The 27,703-nt window shown below is 37.4% G+C and overlaps 1 protein-coding gene across 2 annotated transcripts; it reads left to right on the plus strand.

The window, feature by feature from the left end:
• Nucleotides 1-979: 979 nt before the first annotated feature.
• Nucleotides 980-22,199, plus strand: nrd1a (nardilysin a (N-arginine dibasic convertase)). Of its 2 annotated transcripts, none has more exons than XM_067452331.1 (31): nt 980-1,128; nt 1,519-1,755; nt 2,008-2,260; nt 4,272-4,353; nt 4,455-4,608; nt 4,807-4,880; nt 4,969-5,064; nt 5,150-5,272; nt 5,359-5,416; nt 5,493-5,566; nt 5,648-5,717; nt 6,074-6,151; nt 6,309-6,429; nt 6,749-6,807; nt 6,930-6,984; nt 7,114-7,218; nt 7,355-7,478; nt 8,901-8,987; nt 9,091-9,210; nt 9,342-9,393; nt 9,578-9,728; nt 9,816-9,943; nt 10,630-10,792; nt 11,383-11,414; nt 11,513-11,651; nt 11,784-11,831; nt 13,723-13,775; nt 13,864-13,947; nt 16,467-16,674; nt 16,783-16,872; nt 21,221-22,199. In XM_067452331.1, the coding sequence occupies exons 1-31, from the start codon at nt 1,019-1,021 to the stop codon at nt 21,440-21,442; spliced, it is 3,450 nt and encodes a 1,149-aa protein (XP_067308432.1). In that variant the 5' UTR covers nt 980-1,018; the 3' UTR covers nt 21,443-22,199. The 2 variants fall into 2 exon arrangements, with proteins under 2 accessions (XP_067308432.1, XP_067308433.1); XM_067452332.1 differs by having other exon boundaries at nt 1,057-1,128; nt 1,452-1,755.
• The last annotated feature ends 5,504 nt before the right edge of the window (nt 22,200-27,703 follow it).

The raw sequence follows: 27,703 nt of genomic DNA on the forward strand, positions 1-27,703 counted from the left end.
TAATAATCATTTAAATATCTTACTAAGCCTTGTCACTGTCAACTAAGCCTTGACAGTGAGGTATATATATATTGATATATTATGCATTTTATGTAGGCCTAAGTAGTCTTTTAAAATGTTATAAAAATGTTTTTATATAGTATTCATTTTTCAGAATTATTACAATTCATTTATTTTCAGTTCGGACATATAAATAAAACTGATAGCTATGTGTTTTTTGTTTTAATAGTTTTCCTCAAGTGTGAGCTTCATATTCTCACTATCATACTATATGGGGGATAAAAAGCCTGATTTATCAAATATGATTAAAAAATAATATATATATATATATATATTTAGCCTATATAATCCAAATATTCAATAAAATCTTTGTTTGTTTTTTTAAACGATTTTTCTATTTCATATCATATGTCAGGCTTTACTGGGTTAATAGTGGGGTAACAAAATATTTTTTTTATAGTCAAGCCTATCTTAGACTTTATAGTCAAGACAGTTCTAGACACATCATCATTACAGTTCATATAAAGGTCTTTTTTCTTATAAAGGTCATTACTTCATAAATAGCTTACCAATTATGTAGGCCACATCATTTTCTTCAAGATCATTCATTTTGGATCACCATCCACCCACCCACCCACCCACCCACCCACACACACACACACACACACACACACACACACACACACACACACACACACACACACACACACACACACACACACACACACACACACACACACACACATCTCAAAGTAAAGTAAAACGTTTGTAATTATAAATCGGTCTAAAATCACCGTGCATGTATACACATACATGTTCTCTGGCATTTACTTAAAAAAATACAGAAACTGACACGGTGTCATTAAAAGTCTGCTAATTTAGTAATCGATGGAGGAAACCTAGAATCCCAATTCCCCATACAACAACATCACCGTATGGAATGCTGAGACACATGAAACAAATGTATTCGCCCCAGCAATAACTTAGGCCAATCACAGACTCGCGTTTTACTACGTCAATGTTTTTTGACGAATCAGAACTATCCTTGTTGCACAGACGCAACCTACCAGTGACATGCTCTGTACCGTATAACTGTAAAGTTCGACTGACCCATCATCAGGACAGCAGGTATGAGACTGTGATGAAACTTGACCAACTTTGTGAAATATGGCCAGGAAATAATCTCACTTGGTCGTATCATATTTGAGATAAATTAGCTGAGTCCGTTTATTAACCATAGCAAGTGATTCAGACGTTTTGCTTCATATTAAATTGTGTCTGTAGCGGATTAGCTTCATTGTAGCACAGTGGTGATGATGTTGTCAAAAATATGCATCAGAAGTTAAAGTTTTCCTTCGTGAAAAGCCAAACTCTACTGTATAATTAAAGATAGCGTACATAATGTGCTTATTTGTTTGGCTATCCTGTTTCTAATATATCGTTTCTTTTAGACTGAAAAAACAAAGACATTATCGCTCTGTTCAAGGCTGCGCGTGCGTTTCCCCTGTTTTGTATCAGGGTCATACACCGCCCCGTTCACCTCAACTCCAGTGCTAAAGTAGCATCATTGCTCAAGATGCCCCAGACAAACAAGTTCAAATGTGCAGCAGCTAGCAGCTCTGCTCAGTCTGCTGGTCCAGACCGGGGAGAACCACTCAGAGACCCCAATGCACCTCCAGGGGACAGTGGTGGTGGAGATGACAACCCAGGGGATCCTCAAATTATTAAGTCCCCCAGTGACCCCAAACAATACAGGTAAAGTTCAGACATACAGATTTAAAATTGATATCTAGGTTCTACCAGTCAACATCTGTCTTATTCTTTAAGTAACAAGTAAAACCTTTTAAAAGATCATTTTACGAAACAGTATGTTGGGACTAGACAGAAATATGAGATCACTCAAGGAAAACACAAGCTCTGGTTCCTTCTCTTGAGTGTGTAACACAACACTGCATGCAAGTGTTGATGACTAAACCAGCTAACAGAATATTTTCTCTTTTCATCCAGATTCATTGAGCTGAGTAATGGACTGAGGGCTCTTCTGATCTCTGATCTGAGTGGTTTAGATGGAAAAGCTGAAGATGAGGATGAAGATTCAGAAGAGGAGGAGGAGGAAGAGGCAGAGAGAGAAGAAGAGGAGGGAGACTCAGGGGAAGGAACGGATGAGGAATCTGAAGAGGAAGGGGACAGTCAAGATAGTGACTTTGAGGAGCTAGATGAGGACTATGAAGGGAAGAAGAAAAGGGGATCTGAAAAACAGGTTTGATTTTGTCTATGGATTCAAACTGATATGACTCTTTGTTATTTTGGTTGAACCTGCATTAAAGTCATCATAAACGGAAATTCCCCATATATATATTGGGGAATTTACTCTATATATATGTATGGTGTGTGTATATATATATATATAGGTCCTTCTAAAAAAATTAGCATATTGTGATAAAGTTCAGTATTTTCCATAATGTAAATATAAAAATTCAACTTTCATATATTTTAGATTGATTGCACACCGACTGAAATATTTCAGGTCTTTTATTGTTTTAATACTGATGATTTTGGCATAGAGCTTATGAAAACCCAAAATTCCTGTCTCAAAAAATTAGCATATTTCATCCGACCAATATAAGAAAAGTGTTTTTTAATACAAAAAAAGTCAACCTTCAAATAATTATGTTCAGTTATGCACTCAATACTTGGTCGGGAATCCTTTTGCAGAAATGACTGCTTCAATGCGGCGTGGCATGGAGGCAATCAGCCTGTGGCACTGCTGAGGTGTTATGGAGGCCCAGGATGCGTCGATAGCTGCCTTAAGCTCATCCAGAGTGTTGGGTCTTGCGTATCTCAACTTTCTCTTCACAATATCCCACAGATTCTCTATGGGGATCAGGTCAGGAGAGTTGGCAGGCCAATTGAGCACAGTAATACTATGGTCAGTAAACCATTTACAAGTGTTGCATAAAGGCATAAAGGCATAATGGCATAAAGCTTTTCAGCAGATGGAAGCATGAAGTGCTCCAAAATCTCCTGATAGCTAGCTGCATTGACCCTGCCCTTGATTAAACATAGTGGACCAACACCAGCAGCTGACATGGCACCCCAGACCATCACTGACTGTGGGTACTTGACACTGGACTTCAGGCATTTTGGCATTTCCTTCTCCCCAGTCTTCCTCCAGGCTCTGGCACCTTGATTTCCGAATGACATGCCAAATTTGCTTTTATCCGAAAAAAGTACTTTAAACCACTAAGAAACAGTCCAGTGCTGCTTCTCTGTAGCCCAAAAGTGGCTTGACCTGGGGAATGCGGCACCTGTAGCCCATTTCCTGCACACGCCTGTGCACGGTGGCTCTGGATGTTTCTACTCCAGACTCAGTCCACTGCTTCCGCAGGTCCCCCAAGGTCTGGAATCGGTCCTTCTCCACAATCTTCCTCAGGGTCCGGTCACCTCTTCTCGTTTTGCAGCGTTTTTTGCCACACTTTTTCCTTCCCACAGAGGTGCCTTGATACAGCACTCTGGGAACAACCTATTCGTTCAGAAATTTCTTTCTGTGTCTTACCCTCTCGCTTGAGGGTGTCAATGATGACCTTCTGGACAGCAGTCAGGTCGGCAGTCTTACCCATGATTGCGGTTTTGAGTAATGAACCAGGCTGGGAGTTTTTAAAAGCCTCAGGAATCTTTTGCAGGTGTTTAGAGTTAATTAGTTGATTCAGATGATTAGGTTAATAGCTCGTTTAGAGAAACTTTTCATGATATGCTAATTTTTTGAGATAGGAATTTTGGGTTTTCATGAGCTGAATGCCAAAATCATCAGTATTAAAACAAAAGACCTGAAATATTTCAGTTGGTGTGCAATCAATCTAAAATATATGAAAGTTTAATTTTTATCATTACATTATGTAAAATAATGAACTTTATCACAATATGCTAATTTTTTGAGAAGGACCTGTATATATACCTGTATATATGTATGTATGTATTTATATTTTAAATATATATATATATATATATATATATATATATATATATATATATATATATATATATATATATTGGACCAAAAAAGACAACAAATCTCATAAGTATCAAAAATTTATTGGCAACCTTGTCAAAACATTTTTTGAGACTAGTATTAAAGTATTAATGAGTGGGATTTCCTTTGACTTATCAGCTATCGACTATAACATGAAAACTAGCTATTACAGAAAAATATCAGGTTTAGTGTGTTGAAATTATTTTAGGGCATTCAGTTTATTTTTATTTTCTGAAATTAGTCTGCAGCAGCCCTTTGTATTGGCGTAGGGAGTTTCAGTGACCCTAATGATCTACCTGGCCTTGCACACTTCCTCGAACACAGTAAGTCAAACCTACAGCTGTTCTGACATTAATGTATTCAGTAATGCTTTATTCTCAGTGATAATTTTTCATGTGACCGTGTCTCTCTTCTTATGTCTCAGTGGTGTTCATGGGCAGTGAAAAGTACCCTTCTGAAAATGGCTTTGATGCATTCCTGAAAAAGCATGGTGGCAGTGATAATGCTTCCACTGATTGTGAGAGAACCATTTTCCAATTTGATGTGCAGAGGAAACGCTTCAAAGAAGCCCTCGATAGGTGAAGTAGCTCTAAAGATGTGATCTTATCACCTTATCCAGATATCTTCTTTTTTCCTTTTTTTTTGTCGGAACAAGTGCACTTGTAATATTTCACACAAAACAATTGAGAATTTTCCTAACTAAAAACGTTCAAATAAAAATGTATTAACCTTTAGCTGTGCATAGTCTTTAAAATTATGTCATTGTCTTTTTTCAGATGGGCTCAGTTTTTCATCTGCCCTCTTATGATTGAAGACGCCATTGATCGTGAGGTTGAGGCTGTGGACAGTGGTGAGTAAAGCTTTTATGGATTAAAATGGTCTTGACTAGCTTAACTAGGCATCTTAACAGCCCTATGTTTTTGTTTGTTTTGCCACAGAATATCAACTTGCTAAGCCTTCAGACTCTCACCGTAAGGAAATGCTTTTTGGCAGCCTTGCAAAGCCCAACCATCCCATGAGCAAGTTCTGCTGGGGTAAGTCAAACATACAACGCTGCTTTAGAGTTGTTCTTCGATTTGTTCTAGAGTTTCAGTTGCTTTTTTGGTGATCGTATTTAAGGAAACGCACAGACCCTGAAGACTGAACCTAAGGAAAAGAACATCAATGTTTACAAGCGACTCCGTGAGTTCTGGAAGAGGCACTACTCTGCACACTATATGACCTTAGCTGTGCAGTCTAAAGGTAGGTAATGCATACAGAACTCAACTTGGACATGAAATTTCTATTGGGAAATTATCCTAAAATTTCTTCTACTCTTATCTTCTCAGAGAATCTTGACACCCTTGAGGAATGGGTTCGAGAAATCTTCAGTCAGGTGCCCAACAAGTAAGCAAAGGACTATTTAGAATTCTGAAAATGTGATAATATGAATGCATTTAAAACGTTTTTCGATTCCTTCCAGTGGGCAGCCAAAGCCTGATTTTTCAGACCAGCTGAGCCCCTTTGAAACACCTGCCTTCAACAAACTTTACCGAAGTATGTCAAAGAACTGGATACTCAAATAAGGTTTAACAAACTGAAACTCACTATTAATATTTTGTTTGTGGATTGTTGCAGTGGTGCCTGTTAGAAAAGTACATGCCCTCACGATCACATGGGCGCTACCCCCTCAAGAGAAGCATTACAGGTAAACCAGCCAAGGTGGTGCTCTTTCTGGCCCTTTTCAGTTACATTTTTTTCTATAAAAAAGTACATTGATCCACAGTGAAGTTCAGGTTTAGTGCTCTTACAGTGTATTTTTACTGCCATTTTTTTTTTTTTTTTAATTTGAGCAGTGTCCATTAACTTTGAGAACATCTGCATTAGATCCACATTTTCATTATGTCCTTCCCTAACTTCCTGTTTCAATAGCATATCAAAACTGCACTCATAAAGACATTTCATGGGTCTATATATATTGATTTTGTTGGTCTGTATTGGAATGCCAATATTATTTCTCAAATGATGTGACGCTTAGACAAAGCTCTTTATGTCGGTCCTTAGGGTAAAGCCTCTGCATTACATTGCTTGGTTGATTGGCCACGAGGGAACTGGAAGTATTCTGTCCATGCTTAGGAGGAAGTAAGGCCTTTCTCAAATGGTTTGGTTTTTAATGAGTGGCGAGCTTATTCTGCTTTCTTTGTAACCTGGATGCATGTAGCACAGTAGAGCGTTGTGCATAACTTATGTACTAATGGCAAAAACAATTCAACTGGATCTCTCTTATCTCTCTGACTAGGTGCTGGGCTCTGGCTTTGTTTGGTGGAAACAGTGAAACTGGTTTCGACCAGAACACCACCTACTCAATTTTTAGTATCTCCATCACTCTGACCGATGAGGGCTTCCAGAACTTCTATGAGGTCTGCAAAGGGTCACCAGCTCAAACACTGCATTGCTTTACATTTCAACACTTATTTCATGTCAAAAAATATGCACTACAGTTACAAGGATCCGTAAGATATAATATTATTTTCACACTTAATGTCATTATAGAAATACAGGGGGAAAGCTGAGAAACTAACAGCTTTGCTAGATGTGTGTAAAATAGGATTACAAAGCCTTTGAGGCACAGACACTCCCCTTTACCATCCCAAATTAACACAGGGGCGATTGCTGTAAAGTTAAGTCCCACTCAGAAGGAACGTTTCCATGGTCATTTGCATATTTTTCTTCATTCAGGTTGCTCATCTGGTCTTCCAATACTTGAAAATGCTTCAGACTCTTGGACCCCAACAAAGGTAGGCCTTTTATGTGAAGTGTGCTACACAGGATATTTATTGAAGTACAATCTTTGTAGAACTTTGCACACACTACAATCGATAATTTAGCTTGAAAGAAAAGCTTTGTTTTTCTTTGGCAGAATATATGAAGAAATTCAAAAGATCGAGGCCAATGAATTCCACTATCAGGAGCAGGTACGGTTAATAATTTTACACTATTATCACCCTATGAAAGAATTTTGTATTCCTATTAGAACCATTTTAAAAGTAGATGGATAAGAGTGTTTGTGTGTTGCCTCAGTACTTGCAGTGTTACTTTTACAGACTGATCCTATTGAGTACGTGGAGGATATCTGTGAAAACATGCAGCTGTTCCCAAAAGAGGACTTTTTAACAGGAGACCAGCTAATGTTTGAGTTCAAACCAGAGGTATTTGTCCTTCACAGGCATCACTGATTTTATTAAATGTTTTGTAAAAAATGGGCATATATTTGTGCTATTTTAGCATGTCATGTGAAAGAAAACACTTGAACTCCTTTATAATTGTGGGCATTTTTTCTCTTAGGTGATCTCTGCTGCACTGAAACTCCTCACACCAGAGAAGGCCAACTTGCTTGTTTTGTCTCCCGAGCATGAAGGCCAGTGTCCACTCAGGGAAAAGTGGTTTGGGACCCAATACAGTGTGGAGGGTTTGTACTTGTTTTTAACTCGAATTCTCCGTTTTCAGTTAAGTTTGAAAAACAACATTCAGGATCATAAGATGAAATAAACAAGCTGAAGTAGTGCCAATTTGAAGTGACCATGAGCTAGCTTATCAGAATAAATCAGTGCAGCCACTGCAGCTGTAGATAAAGATCTGATTTCCCGAAATTAGGAAGCACTTCGGCTGTGTGGGAGTATTTTGGTTTTAAGATGATAACTGCAGTAAATGACCACGAGATTGTGGGTGGTTTTTGAGAAGGAAAATATATCTCAAGTCCAAGCACAACAAGCTGTTGCTGCTTTCAAGCATGGGTAGATCTAACACTCTATGCTCTTAATTTATTTGAATGTTCTAGATGTCATATTGAACACAAAATCTGTTATTAGGGATGCACCGAAATGAAAATTCAGGATGCATTTGACTGAAAACCAATACTGAAAGTAAATAATCAATTAATTAATCAACACGTATTTAATAATCAACACTCAAATAGCCAAAACTGAGTTGTACAAGCATTTAAACTGCCCATAAGATATATAGTTTTATATAGTTTCTACTCATTACTGAGAAATATAAACATTTAAATTACATTAAACTACTTGTTTTTCATGACATAATTATTCAAACATGCATTTAATAATGAAGACATCACAAACCATTTAAGTAAAATACATAATATGTAATGTAATGCATTGCATACTTTTTTTTTATTGCTAACTAATGAGTTTATGGACATTGACTAGCTTGCTTGAGGCTGTTTTGTTGTCTTTCCCCGTTTGAAACACTGAATTTTTGTAATAAAATCAACAGAATTTTAGTTGTGGATGTTGCTGCTAATTCCAAAGCACAATTTTTTTGGTAATGTATTGGATGGGAGGTGCGCTACAACTATTTAAAGAAACATCATCTCCGATTAAAATCAAGAAAATGAATATTGTCAATCCTGAGCTAGTGTCCACACAGCTGAAATGTTTAGCTGTTGTTGCTGATCCTTGTTGTGTGCATGAGATAGATGCCGAACTCAGTCAAAATCTAACATCTGTTGCAGCCTCTGATTTTGGCCCGAAAATGAAAATAGCTATTTCAGTAGCCAAAATTTCTGTGCATCCCTAGTTGTTATACAAGCAACTTTTTTCAATTTGTTTGACTTTAATGCTGAATAATAGGTTTTGTAGAATGTTGTTTAAGTAAAAGATTAGCTATTTCTTACTCAAGTGCAACTCTGAGGAATTGATTTCCTTTCTCTGGCAGATATGCTTGCTGAATGTTATTGTTTTCCTAGTTTTAAATTTACTTGAAAATAATTGAAATGTATTGTTAGTTAATCACATTATGCAATAAATAGCATTAAGCATTTTCCCTCTATATTGTGCAGTTCTGGAGACAAACAATTTTTTTTTCTTTACAGACTTACAGCAGCACTGGAGAGAGCTCTGGATGGGGGATTTCGATTTAAACCCAAGCCTTCACCTACCTGCCGAGAATAAATTCATCGGTGAGTGTCTTTGGTTGAAGTCTTTTAATGTTGCTGTCAGGTACTGTATCTGTAGCCTGTTTTAAGAGCGTTTGCACATCTTGTTGTTTGTTTTCACCTCCAGCCACTGATTTCGCCCTCAAAAACTCGGATTGTCCGGACACTGAGTACCCAGTCAGAATAATGAACAATGACAGAGGGTGTCTGTGGTACAAGAAAGACAACAAGTTCAAGATCCCCAAAGGTGCCATTGTGTTTGTTTCTGCAGTTAATATATCATGTATCCGATGTCTAATAGCAAAACAGATTTAGTGGGAAGTTCAAAAAGTCTCTCATTTACCCAGTTCACACTTTCATTTTCTTTCTCTTTCCCAGCATATGTGCGTTTCCACCTCATATCACCTGTGGTTCAGAAGTCTCCAAAAAAGTAAGCTGGAGATCATGTGAAAACGTTCAGTCGTTCTAGCAGAACTTGTAAATGCTGTAGCCATGGAAACCCAAGCTAGCCATTAGCGTGTCTGCTTAGGTCTTCATCTCTAGTTTCTATTCTTGCTCATCCATTTACCTTTTCATCTGACCTTTTCTTTTTGTTCTTTCCTCTCTCCTCTTAGCCTTGTGCTTTTTGACCTGTTCGTGAATATCCTGGTCCATAACTTGGCGGAGCCAGCCTACGAGGCGGATGTGGCCCAGCTAGAATATAAATTGGTTGCAGGCGAGCATGGTCTGGTCATCAAGGTTAAGGGCTTCAACCACAAACTACCGGTAAGTAAATGGGCACAAATCAGGTTATATACAGAAACTGGTTTTATGTTTTAAATGTATTGCTTAAATTGCTGACATTTGTTGCAGTTGCTGTTCAACTTGATTGTGGATTATCTCGCTGATTTCTCTGCGGCTCCTGACGTATTCAGCATGTTTGCAGAGCAGTTGAAGAAAACCTACTTTAACATCCTCATCAAGCCTGAGAAGCTTGGAAAGTAGGTCTCTCTTATGTTTTACTTTACTTCAGTTATACTTTATTGGCCCCTGAAGTCTCAACCACAAGAAGTGACATTGTACACTTTTTTTTACTTTTATAGGTTTCTTTCATTTAGAAAATATTAATCTTGTGGAAAACTGTAATCATGCGAATCAACATTCAAGCATATAATATTTGTGATTGTTCTCTAAATAAATGTATGCCGCCTTAAAAGTCTATCGTTCATATGTGTGGGTTGTTGAAATCTAGTAATATTTTTTTTTTAAGTTTCTTATGTTCACCAAGGCTGCATTTATTTGATCAAAAATAGATAAAAACAATATTGTAAAATTTAACAGAGTAGTTTTCTCTTTTACTGTACTTTAAAATGTAATTTATTCAGTCTTCAGTGTCACATGATCCTTCAGAAATCACTCTAATATGCTGATTTGGTGGTCAAGTAACATTTCTATTCTATTCTATTCTATTCAAGAGTATGTAGTTTCAAAACAGCTGTAGAATAGGCTAATTTAAGTGTTTGTCTGTCTGTCTGTCTGTCTGTCTATATCTATCTATCTATCGATCGATCTGTCTACTTATCTGTCTAGCTATCTGTCTAGCTATCTTTCTGTCTGTTTGATGAAGAAAATAAATGCATGGTCTTCCTCTCATTAGCTCTCTGTCTGTCTTCATGTGTCTCCTCAGAGATGTGAGGCTTCTGATTCTAGAGCACTCTCGCTGGTCAACCATTCAGAAGTACCAGGCTGTGCTGGATGGACTACGTGTGGATGAGCTCATTGAGTTTGTGAGCAGGTTCAAGTCTGAGCTATATGCTGAAGGACTAGTACAGGGAAACTTCACTAGCGCTGTGAGTATTCACACTTTTTATGCACACATTCTTTGTGTTTGTTTTTCGAGAAACATTCAAGGTTCAAAACATCCCATGAATGCTGCTGTTAGAGCTTAAAGTCCTCATGAAATCAAAATTGACCCTATTTACTTTGTTAGCACATATTACAGGTCTTAGAGTGAACAATTCATTTGTGCAAGTTAATACAAAGAAAAAAATGTTGTCGCGATAATCTTTAATCGAAATCTGAAAAGTAACGTCCGGTCTGGAAACGGCTTTTTATCTCTGATGATGTCAGTTTGTCAGCTTAGGTTTGAAAATGCTTTAACACTCCCCTCCAACCGTTAGTCTGCTATGAGCAAGAGATGGAGAGGAAGAGCGCTGAGGTAAAATCCTCCCCTCCTTTCAATATTCCGTTTCACTTGGAAATGTGTCACATCACTGAAGAAACCCTGCTACTTCCGGTTCACTGGGACTTTACCTTGTATTCATTTACACATCAAATATTATATCATTTTATATAATATTTAGATATAATTAAAACTACATCAATCTACAGTTGATCTATTAAGAAACATAATGAATTTGTAATTTCTCATTACCTGCAGGAATCCATGGGGTTTTTGCAGTATGTTACTGAGTAAGCATTTCTACCAGGTCTTTTGTATAGCAGTACTAGTGTTTTAAAGAAATACAGTCAAAAATAGCATTTTCTTTTCTTTTCATTTTTACTTTCAGGAAATTGCAGTTCAAGAAGTTGTCATTAGAGGTCCCTGTTCTCTTTAGAGTGGTAGAGCTGCCTCAGAAGCACCATCTCTGCAAAGTTAAGTCTCTCAACAAGGGAGATGCCAACTCTGAGGTCACTGTGTATTACCAGGTAATACTTGTCTATATTTTGTCTGTATTTTGCTGATCCAAACCAACAGCAGCGCTTTTTATTGCTTTTTGTGTATTGTATTGCTATAATTGCAGTGATTATTCCTAATGTCTACCTCCTGTCTTTTGGTAGTCTGGTCCTAAGAACCTACGTGAGCACACTCTGATGGAGCTACTAGTGGTGAGTATGACTCTGTTTGATAGCCGACTTCATAACGAAAGGTATCACCTACAGTATACATTACTGTAACTTTATATATGTTTGAGAAGTATAAGAACAGCCAACCCAGGGTTTTTAAGCAATAAAATCTCTCAGGCCAGTTTCAAAAGAGGTTCTCAGTTATTGCTCTCTAGGGCGCTGAGCACACACATCTGCATGGCCATAAGCTCAACTCATCCACTTTACTTTATACTGAAGACTGACTTTGGATACTGTCCAGTTCTCTGTCTTTCTCAGCAGTTGCTTTAAAACACTCTGACAGCTTGAGCTGGCTCTCATTGTAAAGTGTAATGTACTGTTCTAAAGGTCCAACAATTTATTTATTTTTGCCGATTAATTGATGCTGATAACAGGGTTTGGAACTATCAGATATTGGCTAAAACAAATGTTAATAACCAGTATCTTTTTTTCATGGTGGGCAATCCCTGACATTTTTGGGGGGATTAGGTTACACTTTATTCATTGTCATTGTTACATATGTTACGTGTAGTTACTATAGTAATAACTATAAATTATGCATAACCCTAAACCAAACCCTAATCCAACCCTACAATAACTATTTGTAGTTACTTAATATTATTCTGTACTTAAATGTATAATTACATTGTAACAAAGACTGTAACCCTTTATTTTAAGGTGACAGATACAGTGTACTTACTCAAATCAGTACTGGGTAATATTAAAGGGTTACTTCAGCGATTAGCATATGGCTTTGTATCAGTTGAAACCCTGGAGTATATTTAAATGATTGTGCTTTCCCCCCTCATATCCCCCTGAGACAAGAGATTTATGCATTATATTTCTGGAAAAATTCCTCCTATGATGCAAATTGACGATATTTGCATCATAGGAGGAATGTTTGGCCAAAGGCTAAAGAATACAGCCAGCAGAGGGAGCCATTTCCGCATGTTTTGAACCCGCACACGGGGGATGGGAGATCACACTCAGAGCTCAGCTCAGCTGCAGGCACTCATTTAAACGGAGCTATGGTGAGCAATGTAAATCTTTTAACTTCTCAAATTAATTTCTATGAAAGTTAAGCTTGCAAAGGCATGAACTGAAACGTGCCAGACTGAACTCGCGTTGTGAATGTATGTTGCGAGTGTAGTCGCGATTACCTCAGCTCTCATCACGAGAGCTCATCAGCTCATTTATCTGACTCCTGCAGTTAGTGCTCAGTGCTGTGATACTCGCGCAGTGACTCACTCATTATATTGAACAGACACGTTCAGTTTTTAATTGTAGTGTCTTCTCCAACTCAGTCACAGTAATCCAGTAGGTAATCCATTTGGGAATGGCCTCACAGGGAAGCAAAGCATTCTGGGAATTGTAGTCTTTCATCCCCATTAGACAAAAATACATTTTCTGTCTTTTCTCAGTCTAGAAGGCATCAAATTCAAAAATAATTTCAGATTTCTACTACATTGATGACCCAGTTTAAATACAGATTTATCTTCCCAGCGCTGAAGTACCCCTTCAATTAACTACATGCACTTACTACAGAGTTACAGTTAGGGTTTGTTTTAGGGTTTGTTGTAATGATGCATCATTGTTATTACTATAGTAACTACATGAAGTAACATGTATGTACTTCACCTTAAAATAAAGTGTTATCTGGGTTCACTAAAGCCTCACTAAAGAAACTAAAAAATAGTTTTTTCCCCACATTGAATATATATCAATAATAAAAGCCATTGTCTAATTCATCAGAAATTCTTACACCTCCAATATTAGGCGACTTCTATACTACTCTACTGTTTCGTCTGCAGACTAAAGCATGTTTGTACACGGCAAAACATTATATTAACTGTGTTTTATCAACTCATGTCTTATTGTGACTGCTGTGTTATAGATGCACATGGAGGAGCCATGCTTTGACTTCCTTCGAACCAAAGAGACACTAGGGTAAGTCTGTGGTGCAGCGACGACGTTGAGACATTTATCTTACTCAAGTTGCTGGTTTTAATTAGTTGTACCCCATCTGTTTTCACAGATATCACGTCTACCCAACCTGTAGAAACACATCAGGTGTCCTTGGATTCTCAGTCACAGTGGAGACTCAGGCCACGAAGTTCAAGTGAGCTCTCGCTGTGCTTTTTGGTTGCAATTCAAACTGCTTAATCAAAATTATCTGATTTATGCACTGCAGCTGCTGCCTCTTGACTTCAGAATCATAATTAACCTTCATCTCCACCTCTATCTCGACTAAATTGCAGTGTTTCTTTACACTGATTTGCTCTCTTTATTGTTTCTGAAGTGAAATACACTAAATGTTAACAATATATCCATGTATTAAATCATGTATAATTGTATTGCTTCATAAAATCTATATTGCAAAAGGTTGTTTTTATATATATATATATATATATATATATATATATATATATATATATGAAATTAATTAAAAGTCGTTAACGCGTTAAAATAATTTAAAGCAATTAACACAAATAAATTACAGAAGTACGTGAAGCAGCAACATTAAAGTAATTTGCATCACGCAGTCGATCATAGAAGTCGGGAGTTTATCAATCACACCTGTAACCCTGGTAGGAGGAATTTTCCATTCTAACTATTTAACCTGCTTCTCTGTTTGTGAGTTTAAGCATTAAACTCTGGGAAAGTGTTCAGTGATCCAGTAATCTAATTCATCCAAACAGTGCTAATGTAAGGCCAGGCTGATACACCAGAGAGACTCACAGTGCGTTTTAGTAATTTGTTCATTCCAGTGTTTGCTTTGCTTTAAAACACGAGCTCTGGCGTATTCTGCCATTGTTTCTGAAGAGCGCAATTGTTGTGTCGTACAGTAAGCGATCTCATTCAGTACATTCGCATTGTTTCCACACACACTCACATTTCTAAAGTTATTCACTTTTTGATGTTTCTGACTCTCTCTTTGACCTCTCTCTCTCTCTCTCTCTCTCTCTCTCTCTCTCTCTCTCTCTCTCTCTCTCTCTCTCTCTCTCGAAATAAACATTCCAACATTCCGAAGTTATTCGGTTAACAGTACACTGACTAAGAGAGAACTGATGATGATAATGCGCACAGAGATATACTGAGCATGCGTGCAGTGGTTGTTGTTGCTCTCTACACATACGTGTCACACTATGATGAATTCTGTAAAGGTTCTTTAGTAATGTTCTTTTTCATGGGTGCTTAGGTGTGTACAAATTTATTATATAATAGTATTATATGGACTCCTTATATTTGGTTTCTTTTTGGAGTCTCCAATGATCCTTGAAGTTTGCAGAAAATACAGTTTTGTGTAATGATTACTTTAGTTATAGCAAATTATGACAAAATTAATGTGATTAATAAGATAAATGCACGAACGGTGGATGTAAGCGCGAACACACACACACCCTGATATATATCAGGGTTACAGCTGGGAACATCAGAATAATAATTCAAAAATCGGATTTACTAAAAATCTTATCTTATTTTAAAAATCTTAAAGGGTTAGTTCACCCAAAAATGAAATTGATGTCATTAATGACTCACCCTAATGTCGTTCCACACCCGTTAGACCTCTGTTCATCTTCGGAACACAGTTTAAGATATTTTATATTTAGTCCGAGAGCCTTATCCAAGTGTATGCACACTTTACTGTCCATGTCCAGAAAGGGAATTAAAAACATCATCAAAGTAGTCCCTATGTGACATCAGTTAGTTAGTTAGAATCTCTTGAAGCAGCGAAAATACATTTTGGTCCAAAAATAACAAAAACTATGACTTTATTCAGCGTTGTCTTCTCTTCTGTGTTTGTTTTCAAACCTCAAATAAAGATTCAAACGGTCATGAATCAGCGTATTGATTCATGATTTGGATTGATTTTAGTCTGTCGGACTAAATATAAAATATCTTTAACTGTGTTCCAAAGATGAACGGAGGTCTTACGGGTGTGGAACGACATTAGGGTGAGTCATTAATGACATAAATTTCATTTTTGGGTGAACTAACCCTTTAAGTTATGTTAATTTCTGTAGTAGATATTTTTTTTAATGATTATTTTAGTTCTAAAGCATTTCTTTATCTAGGAATAACCTCAAGGTCCCTATCAAATGATTTGAAAAGAATCTCTATCCAATCTTCACAAACAAATGGAAACGATGTGAGATATCCTCTTATAAATGAATCAATTTTCATTTAAAAAAGCAGCACAACTGTTTTCAACATTGATAATAACACGAAATTTTACTTGAGCACCAAATCATTAGCTTAGAAGGATTTCTGAAGGATCATGTGACATTGAAGACTGGAGTAATGGCTGCTGTAAATTGAGCTTTGCCATCACAGGAATAAATTACATTTTAAAATGGAATAAAATATAAAAGTTATTTTAAATTGTAAAAAATATTTCACAATATTACAGTTTTATTTTATTTTTAGTCAAATAATTGCAGTCTTGGTTGGCAAACTGAGCATAGGAGATTTCTTCCAAAAATATATTTAAAAAAAACATAACGACTATAGTGCGATAAAAGTATTTTCTGTTGAGTTCAATTAGAGGGTTAATTTGGCTGCCAGAATATTTGTCGCATTTATGTGGTTTGAAGCTGACAAAAACTCTTCTTTTTTCATTCACTTCCTGTGCTTCAGCACTGAGCTTGTGGAGACAAAGATTGAGGAGTTTCTGGTGAGCTTTGGAGAGAAGATGAACAGCTTGAGTGATGAGGCTTTTAAGACGCAGGTGACTGCTCTCGTCAAGCTGAAGGGTTGTGAAGACACCCATCTCGGCGAGGAGGTGGACAGGAACTGGACAGAGGTGGTCACGCAGCAATACGTCTTCGACAGACTCAGCCGTGAGGTGAGGAGCCCGGTTGCACATGAGCGAAGTCTGACAGCTCAGCAATGTGTTAATGATGAATTGTGGGAATATACTTGGACATTGTCATATTTTTTTCTTGTTCAACAGATTGATGCACTGAAACTCATGACCAAGGCTGAACTAGTGAACTGGTTCATGGAACACCGGGGTGGAGGCAACAGGAAGCTCAGTGTGCATGTAAGTTTACCTGCATATTACTCACTCAAGATTCATCTATTCAGTGAATCTAGGTACGTAACGTTTATACACCAGGCTCCAGGTGTTTCAGTTTTATTAGCCGCGCTTCCACCGCAGGAACTTTCCCAAAGAGCTAGTGACTAGTACTCTGTGTGTTTCGACCGCAGGAACCGGGGTCTAAATTAAGTTCCAGGTAAAAATATACAAACGGCCCTGCTTGCGAGGTAGTACTTTTTCAAACTTTTGGGGGTGGGGATTTGGGCGCTGAACATGCTGATTAGTTAAGCTCACCCAGTATTTTATTTCAAACTAAAAGTCAGTTGCACTGCGTGTTTAGTTTTATTGCTATTGGAATCAACAATGAAAAATATTACCAATGGACCTAAGACGAGGTTCGGGCTTTAATAAGTGTATTTGCTGGAAGGTGAAATCCAGTGGGCTCTGGAAAGTCGCGCACAGTCCTACGCCACCGGACTAATCTTCACGGTACTCTAGACCACGATGGAAAGCAAACAGCAACAGGTCTGGGGGAAAAAGTTGTTCCGGGTAATTTTGGTGGGAACGGGACTATTGTCCAACCGCTATATGTATCAGGGACGTTTCTTCCAAAGGGAGCAAGGGAGGCATTGCCTCCAAAAATTGGATGAGAAAATAATCTATATAACAAAAATGTGAACTTTAAAAGTTGTATAAATCCCTCGTATTTCTAAAGTAACGCTGTCCAACAGCGAAACCATCTCTCTTGCCTCCCCTGAGTTTTAACAGACCCCCTAAAGCGTTGTTGATTTGTTGGGGGGTAATTGTAAATGAAAGGTGGAAAGTCACATAAGAGGAGACAATACATCCATTGCGCTGCTATGATTGGATAGTATTGGTTATAATTGGACATGATTGAGTCGTGTGATTAAATCCTGCCTCGTTTTCGTGCGTCTGAATTAATCGGTCTAAATTAATAAAATTATGGTGTTAATGGGAGGACTAATTAAAAGTAAGGAAACAATTCACCCACTTAGATATCACTGCTTTGTCACGTCATAAACAAACTTGAATAGACCTGGAAATATGACTCTGGAAGGTTTTAGTGGGCAATCAGCTTTGTGAAATTAAAGATACATTTTCGTGTCTGTGACCAGTGTTTACTGAGCTTGATGCCTGATGATCCAAAAATAAATTGACTATTAAACAACAGCTAAGCATAATTTCACAAATTAAAGGTTAAATTATTATTGCCTTGTAAAAATGCTCAAAACTAACTTGATGAGATTTATACTTTTACTTTTTATAAATAGAACATTAATAACAATGTTTATGTAAAAATCCAAAATAGATTTGTGTTTATTATTATTTTTTATGTATGTTTATTTAACCAGGAAAATGTGACATTAAAGATGAACTGGCTTTTTTTTATACTGTTGTCTGAAGTCAACTAATGATGTTTGTGTGGTTTTTACATTCAAAAACATCATAACTAATAAGTAATAGGCTATTTTCTACACTGGTTTTGAGGCTCTCTCCTGACTTCTGGGTTTTGATGGGCGTGTCGCACTGGAGACTTGGAAATAAAGGCACACGGCTAGGATTGGATAAGATTTGCATACTTAATGAGCTTTAGCTCCCCTGTCAGTTCAGTTCAAATGAGGGAGGGATTGTTTTGAAAGCGGCAACCGGAATGATTCTCTCAATCACAGGGCTCGTCAATGTCTTTATCCACAATAATAACACAATGATTTATTCTCATCCACCCGCGATTGATTGGTTGATTGATTATTTTTGTATTACTTGGCTCTCATGATCAGTGGATATAAGCGCGAACACACACACATATGCGCGCGTGCCCCCTTAAAAATGTCAAGTCAAGAGAGTAAACAGCGCAGATCAAGAAAGGAATATTATTTCACTATTTAAGATTCACCGGCCTACCGAAGAGCTTACGTTTTAGTAGCCTGTCTTCAAAACACATAGCCCCGGGACGTTGGGCTTTGCGAGTCCGGGCCCATTTACAGTGAGGAAAATAAGTATTTGAACACCTTGCTATTTTGCAAGTTCTTCCACTTGGAAACCATGGAGGGGTCTAAAATTGTCATCGTAGGTGCATGTCCACTGTGAGAGGCATAATCTATAAAAAAAATCCAGAATTCACAATAAATTATTTTTTTACTATTTGTTTGTATGATAAAGCTGCAAATACGTATTTTAACACCTGTCTATCAGCTAGAATTCTGACCCTTAAAGACCTGTTAGTCTGCCTTTAAAATGTCTACCTCCACTCCATTTATTATCCTAAATTAGATGCACCTGTTTGAGGTCGTTAGCTGCATGAAGACACCTGTCCACCCCATACAATCAGTAAGAATCCAACTACTCACATGGCCAAGACCAAATAGCTGTCCAAAGGGGCATTAAGGACACTAGGGACAAAATTATACTCCTCCACAAGGCTGGAAAGGGCTACAGGGAAATTGTCAAGCAGCTTGGTGAAAAAAGGTCCACTATTGGAGCAATCATTAGAAAATGGAAGAAGCTAAACATGACTGTCAATCTCCCTCGGACTGGGGTCTGCACATGGGACAGGGCGACTGCACTGTATTAAGGAGAGGATGACCGGGGCCATGTATTGCGATATTTTAAGGAACTACCTCCATCCCTCAGTTAGAGCATTGAAGATGGGTCGAGGCTGGGTCTTCCAACATGACAATGACCTGATGCACACAGCCAGGATAACGAAGGAGTGGCTCTGTAAGAAGCATATCAAGGTTCTGGCGTGGCCTAGCCAGTCTCCAGACCTAAACCCAATAGAGAATCTTTGGAGGGAGCTCAAACTCCATGTTTCTCAGCGAAAGGCCAGAAACCTGACTGATCTAGAGAAGATCTGTGTGGAGGAGTGGGCCAAAACCCCTTCTGCATTGTGTGTAAACGTTTGACCTCTGGAATTGCAAACAAAGGCTACTGTACCAAATATTAACATTGATTTTCTCAGGGTTTTTTTATACTTATTTGCAGCTGTATCATACAAATAAATAGTTAAATAATCCTACATTGTGATTTCTGGATTTTTTTTTTTTTTTAGATTATGTCTCTCACAGTGGACATGCACCTACGATGACAATTACAGACCCCTCCATGATTTCTAAATGGGAGAACTTGCAAATAGCAGGGTTATTTTCCTCACTGTATATCCGAGTCTGACCCCAAATCGCAATGAACCAACAAATAAGGGATTCTCCAGCCTGTGACAGCATGCTAAAGCTATGTGACAGCATGCTATGTTCTGTTAGACACGTACACATAATCAAAACAATCTATAACAATGAAATACTATCACATAAAAAAACACGTTTTACTCACATAAGTGTGCTGCACCATTCCTGTCAGATATAGAAGGCACAGCATTGTGTTTTAATCTTATATCTGCAAATCCAGTACCTGAGACTTGTTTACAAACAGTTACGCATTGAAATTAAGCGAACACACATATAATGTTTTCCCCACATGAGCTGGAACTTCATTAAAAATAAAGTTCAACCACACATTCCTAATATTAGGATCCGAAGGAAGCTTATGCAGCGACTGTTCTTCCACAACCAGGAATAGCGCAATATCTTGCTATCTTCTTCGGCATGTTTATTGCTGTTGGCTAGCGTTATCAGAACAGCTCCAAGGTTCGGTGGGCAGGGTTACTGAATTAGACGGGCTTATTATTCTGTAGAGGTGTGTTTCGCCACACAATAATGTAAGGATAAAGCACTCAGTCGTTTTCTGGGCCTGGTGTCTATAAAAGCTTTTATTTTACTAACAAGGAAGTTTTCAGCTCTGAAACTTACAGGATATTCTTTTATATGACCTTTTATATATCGAAAGCTCAAGGGAAAGTTGATTTCTCAATTCATCACCCCTTTAAGTGTCACTGGGACATGAATTTAAATTTGTTTTATAAAATAAAAAAAACTGCACACCACTTTATCACTGACTATTTTTGGAGGGTTTTGATGTTTTTAAATGGATATTTTAATCTATGAATTCTTGTAACCATACATTGTTAATGTATGCACTCTGCAGACTCAAATTCATCTGCTTTCATTTTAAAAATGAAAATAGTCTGCAAAGTTGCTATTTTTATTAGTTGTAGTGTCTGTATTATTTTAATTTTTACAAGCTTCCCCCTCCCTTCTTTTGTGATTTTTACCAAAAACTTTTAGGTGACTTGCAAACATGATCATTTATTTGCTTCAGGAAATCTAATCTAATTTAAAAAAAAAAAAAAAAAAAAAAGATATGCATGTTTTGTATATTGAGTCTACTATAGTTTATTGTATAATTATCCACTGAAGGATAACTGGTTTCTTTTCAGGTTGTTGGTTATGGAGTAGAAGAAAACGACCCTCCTAGTAAGGAACATCCGGCCACTGGAGAGGAGGTGGAGGAAGGCAGTAAGATGTCATTGTATGGGGAGGTTTCCAAACTTACCTTCCTTCCTGCTTCCACTTTACTGGCCTCAGCCACTACCATCACAGACATCAAGGCCTTTACTTCCACCCTCAATCTCTACCCTTATCACAAGATTCTCAAATAAACAAAAGCATGGACTCACTCTGCCAGTTTAGAAGCAGGCACGCACCCCTTACCTTCATCTTCCATTCTCTCCTCCTGTCTACTCTATCATACCTGAGCAAGGATGAGCATGGAATGGAGGTCTCCCCATGCCACTCATATGAGCTTCAGGTGTGTGTGCATTCATATAATGAGCCCTGCTGTTGAAATGATGTGGATGTGAATGTTGTGTTTGTGTGTGTGGGCATAGATGGGGCTCAGTTTGGGGGGTCCTGCTGGATAGACGCAGATCACGAGGTCTCATTAAATTCCTCCCTGGCTGTAGTGGACCTTTAAAACATAAACATGACTCAGAATTGTGTGTATTTTATCAATAGGTCTGCAGTGTTGAGTTTGTACTAATAAATTTATAATGTAATGACACTGTGCTGAAAGTATGACAAATATTTGAATGAGATTCTGGACTGCTTTTTATGTAGCCAGTTGATAATGCCCGATACTGAGGATGTGAAATGATGCTTCAGAGGTGGGCATTTGAGCATGCAAGACCAAAATGATGATGCTTCTCTTACTGCTATAGCATCATTCTGCATTTGGCACAACTTCAATCTGCAAGCTGAGGGATGGCTAATATAACTGCTTGAATTCAGAGTGTGCAAATATATTTATTAAAAGCACCGTAAAACTGCAAATGGCCTGTCTGCATTTGAATATCTTCATCTTCATTATGAATCACCATTTGATCATTTAAAAATAAAATAAAAAATTTAAATCTGGAATCAGATTTATTTTATAGTTTCAGTTGCACTTTATTTTACAGTACTAGTACTTATCTGAGAAAGCACTGGGTAATATAAGGTAACTATATGGGTTAAGGTTAGATTTAGGCATAGGTCCAAGGTTAGTTTCCTAGTTATTACCCAGTTATTCTAATAACTAAAAGTAGTACATAGTATGTACATAGGGAACCGGACTGTGTATAAAGTAAATGTATATAAAATAAAGTGCTTCCATACTTTATTAATACAAGATTCCGATATTATTATATGTGCACGTTATTCTTAACAAAATATCTGACTTCTTTTTGGTTGACGTCACAGCACAAGTAAGAAAAGATCACATACATGACTTTTGGCTGTATTTTGCTTTCCAAGGTCTGCAACAAAAACCCCGGATCTCGGCCAAATCGGTGCAAGAACCTCTTGATTCTTATTAAAGGAATAGTTTATTTAAAAATTTTTAATTATCCCATAATTTACACAACCTCAAGCCATCCTGTATATGACATTCTTCTTTCAGTTGAACACAATCACAGTTGTATGAAATCATATCCTGGCTCTTCCCAACTTTGTAATAGCACTGAATAGTGCCAGAGTTTTTTTTTTCTTTTTCTTTTTTTTCCATCTAGCATTAAAGTAATTCATACTACTCCAGTGTGTTTAATTCCTTCTGATGCGAAACGATGGGTCACCCTTCTGCCAGAGCTTGATAGCAGCTAATTATTATAGGTCATAAATGTTTAAATATAAATATTTTTGGTTGCAAAAACCCATTGCATTTATTTCTGGCCAATTTTCTGTTGTATCTGTTTGTTTGTTTTTCGTCTCAACATTTTTTCATTGTTAGTCAGGGTTGTCACTTGGCCAAAGATAATGTACAAACCCAATTCAAAAAAAGTTGGGACACTACAAATTGTGAATAAAAACAATACAATGTTGTGATAGTTTTAAATTTCAATATTTTATTCAGATTACAACATGGGTGAGATATCATGTGTAAAACGTAGAAAATGTATAATTTTAATGATAAAATAAGTTAAATTTCATGGCATCAACACATCTAAAAAAAAATAGCGACAAGGCCATGTTTACCACTGTGTGGCATCCCCCTCTTCTTTTTGCAGTCTGCAAACGTCTGGGGACTGAGGAGACAAGTTGCTCTAGTTTAAGAATAGGAATGTTGTCCCTTTCTTGTCTAATACAGGCTTCTAGTTGCTCAACTGTGTTAGGTCTTCTTTGTCGCATCTTCCTCTTTATGATGTATTTTACATTACTTTCGTATTGGCTTCAAGAGAGATCGCGGGAGGTTGCCGCTTGTGAACAACGCATTATGGTTATTGTCTCATTACAAACTGTGTACATTGGTGATAAAGTGAACATGGTAATTACAAGCTTACTTTTGTAGATGGTTTATAACAGTGTCTGTTGAAACATTCCTATGGTGACCTAATGCCATTGCTTCAGCCCTGACAGCTGTACCTAACACTGCATAGATAACGCATCACTGGCAAGCCTACATTTACAGAAAAAAGTTTTTCATGACCATTAGCTGTAACATCAATCTGTCAATGAACTAACGTATACATCAGTAAACACATAGCATTCGTATCTTACTACGCTAATGTTACCCTGACAGTACATAAAGATAGATCAAAGTGACATTACTTTAACCAACCATTCAGAAATGTCAAGCTCACCGGGCTGTCATCTTGTTCCGGGTTCAAATTGATACGATGTGTCCTCCAGTTGCCATTCTTTCTCCAAAATATACCGCAACTGTTGTCAAAGTAACTCTCCAGGTGTGTGTGTGTCAGATCGCCCCACAGAACAGAGGGGCGGGGTGAGCAAAGATCATTTAAATCCTTTAAAGCCGTATGCTCTGAAATGGCTTGCTGAAAACAGCTGTTTTTGACCAGGTAAAATAGTGTTTTCTTAGGGACATTCTAAAACGCTTAACGTGAAAAACGCTTAACGTGGCTTAATGTACTAAGACAGTGTTAAAAACACACCAAACTCAGGAAATATCATATTAATGAAGTATACTATGCACAAAAAATCAGATGAGTCCAGAATATGAACGCAACGCGTTTTATTACACGTTAAGTGTTTTTCTCCCATAGAAAACCATTATAAGAAAACGCTAAACGTGGCTTAATGTACTAAGACAGTGTTAAAAACACACCAAACTCAGGAAATATCATATTATTCTGGACTCATCTGATTTTTTGTGCATGGTATACTTCATTAATATGATATTTCCTGAGTTTGGTGTGTTTTTCACACTGTCTTAGTGCATTAAGCCACGTTAAGCCTTTTCTTATAATGGTTTTCTATGGAAGAAAAACGCTTAACGTGTAATAAAAGGCGTTGCGTTCATATTCTGGACTCATCTGATTTTTTGTGCATAGTATACTTCATTAATATTATGTTTCCTGAGTTTGGTGTGTTTTTAACACTGTCTAAGTGCATTAAGCCACGTTAAGCGTTTTTCACGTTAAGCGTTTTTCACGTTAAGCGTTTTAGAATGTCACTTTTCTTACAATAGTAAGGAGAAAGAATTTTTAATTAAAGTATATTACAAACTTTTCATTTAGACACTAAATAATCATATTAACTTATACAAAAATGGCATTATATGAATAAAGATCCAAATTACTGCCTGAGAAATTATTTTTAATCAAGAAGCATAATTAGAATAAGACACCATATATAGAGCTGTCATACCAATCAAATGAAATCATTTACAACAAAATCCATCTTTGCACTGGTGGTGGTACAGAAGATGCATCTGAATTGGTAAATTGCAAATGCATAAATAATTTTAAGAATATTTTTTTAAATTCTTTGTTTGTATAAAAGCAATATGTTTGCAGTCATGCTCAAATTTGTAAAAATCAACACTCTTGCTCTTGTGATATTGCTTAATTATATCATGTTATGTAAAAATCAAGATCACTTTTTTTGCAACAATATCTTGAATTTTGTGACCTTCTGTATTAATTTTGGTGTCATTTTTGACACAATCCCTCATTTCTGAACCGGCACAATAAATAAATCAAAGTAGAAATAAGTTATTGATTGCATCTGAAGAAACCTTTAAGTAAGTAAGTTTTAAGAAAGTAAGTAAGCTAAGTTTTCCAATCCCAATAATGATTTTAATAATTAAATCAGACTGGCAGTTCAGTAATGTCCCCAGCAGATGTGGTCTTGAAACAAAATCCTGAGTCCTCCAAGTCTGAGACCTAGTGAAAATGTGGTCGAGACCGAGACGTATCAACAATGGCGGACTGTGATGATAGCTCGCTCAGGGCGGGTCTGTGTTGAAACTCAGCTGTCAGTCAACAATCGTGGGAGGGGCGTCACAGCGTGTGGCGTCACACGGTCGAACGGCTTGGTGTGAGACACGGAAAAACATATATTTTTATCATTGGATGTTGTGCACAGGCACTGCCAACACACTTTTCTATACAATAAACTTGTAAAAGTGCATGTACCATTATATGACCCCTTTAGGGAGTGCTGGTCTTGTCTCGGTCTTGACTCGATTTCAACACATATTGGTCTTGGTCTCGGATTAGGTGGTCTTGACTACAACACTAGTGAGCACCATGGCAATTCATCTAGTCTCATAGTCTTCCTGTAGAGTGAACTCACCCTTTATCATCTCCACCAATCGCGTTGCTTCATTCCAGTGCGTAACTGGTGTTGCATCATATACTATGTCGAAAAAATGCCATTTTAGTATCCACCTTATTGTTCAACAATAATCTCCAAGACTTCTGATTCATTTGCCGGTTTAGAGAAATAATAAGAAGAAATGGTTTGCAATTTTACTAGCTGATTTGTAGAGCTAAATATAACTGGAAGCAGATGACACCAAATATACAGTCTTGTTCAAAATAATAGCAGTACAATGTGACTAACCAGAATAATCAAGGTTTTTCGTATTTTTTTTATTGCTACGTGGCAAACAAGTTACCAGTAGGTTCAGTAGATTCTCAGAAAACAAATGAGACCCAGCATTCATGATATGCACGCTCTTAAGGCTGTGCAATTGGGCAATTAGTTAAATTAGTTGAAAGGGGTGTGTTCAAAAAAATAGCAGTGTGGCATTCAATCACTGAGGTCATCAATTTTGTGAAGAAACAGGTGTGAATCAGGTGGCCCCTATTTAAGGATGAAGCCAACACTTGTTGAACATGCATTTGAAAGCTGAGGAAAATGGGTCGTTCAAGACATTGTTCAGAAGAACAGCGTACTTTGATTAAAAAGTTGATTAGAGAGGGGAAAACCTATAAAGAGGTGCAAAAAATGATAGGCTGTTCAGCTAAAATGATCTCCAATGCCTTAAAATGGAGAGCAAAACCAGAGAGACGTGGAAGAAAACGGAAGACAACCATCAAAATGGATAGAAGAATAACCAGAATGGCAAAGGCTCAGCCAATGATCACCTCCAGGATGATCAAAGATAGTCTGGAGTTACCTGTAAGTACTGTGACAGTTAGAAGACGTCTGTGTGAAGCTAATCTATTTTCAAGAATAGAATCCCCCGCAAAGTCCCTCTGTTAAAAAAAAGGCATGTGCAGAAGAGGTTACAATTTGCCAAACAACACATCAACTGGCCTAAAGATAAATGGAGGAACATTTTGTGGACTGATGAGAGTAAAATTGTTCTTTTTGGGTCCAAGGGCCACAGGCAGTTTGTGAGACGACCCCCAAACTCTGAATTCAAGCCACAGTACACAGTGAAGACAGTGAAGCATGGAGGTGCAAGCATCATGATATGGGCATGTTTCTCCTACTATGGTGTTGGGCCTATTTATCGCATACCAGGGATCATGGATCAGTTTGCATATGTTAAAATACTTGAAGAGGTCATGTTGCCCTATGCTGAAGAGGACATGCCCTTGAAACGGTTGTTTCAACAAGACAATGACCCAAAACACACTAGTAAACGGGCAAAGTCTTGGTTCCAAACCAACAAAATTAATGTTATGGAGTGGCCAGCCCAATCTTCAGACCTTAATCCAATTGAGAACTTGTGGGGTGATATCAAAAATGCTGTTTCTGAAGCAAAACCAAGAAATGTGAATGAATTGTGGAATGTTGTTAAAGAATCATGGAGTGGAATAACAGCTGAGAGGTGCCACAAGTTGGTTGACTCCATGCCACACAGATGTCAAGCAGTTTTAAAAAACTGTGGTCATACAACTAAATATTAGTTTAGTGATTCACAGGATTGCTAAATCCCAGAAAAAAAAATGTTTGTACAAAATAGTTTTGAGTTTGTACAGTCAAAGGTAGACACTGCTATTTTTTTGAACACACCCGTTTCAACTAATTGCCCAATTGCACAGCCTTAAGAGCGTGCATATCATGAATGCTGGGTCTTGTTTGTTTTCTGACAATCTACTGAACCTACTGGTAACTTGTTTGCCACGTAGCAATAAAAAATATACTAAAAACCTTGATTATTCTGGTTAGTCACATTGTACTGCTATTAT

Source organism: Pseudorasbora parva, chromosome 9 (assembly GCF_024679245.1).
Source record: "Pseudorasbora parva isolate DD20220531a chromosome 9, ASM2467924v1, whole genome shotgun sequence".
NCBI classification, from domain to species: domain Eukaryota; kingdom Metazoa; phylum Chordata; class Actinopteri; order Cypriniformes; family Gobionidae; genus Pseudorasbora; species Pseudorasbora parva.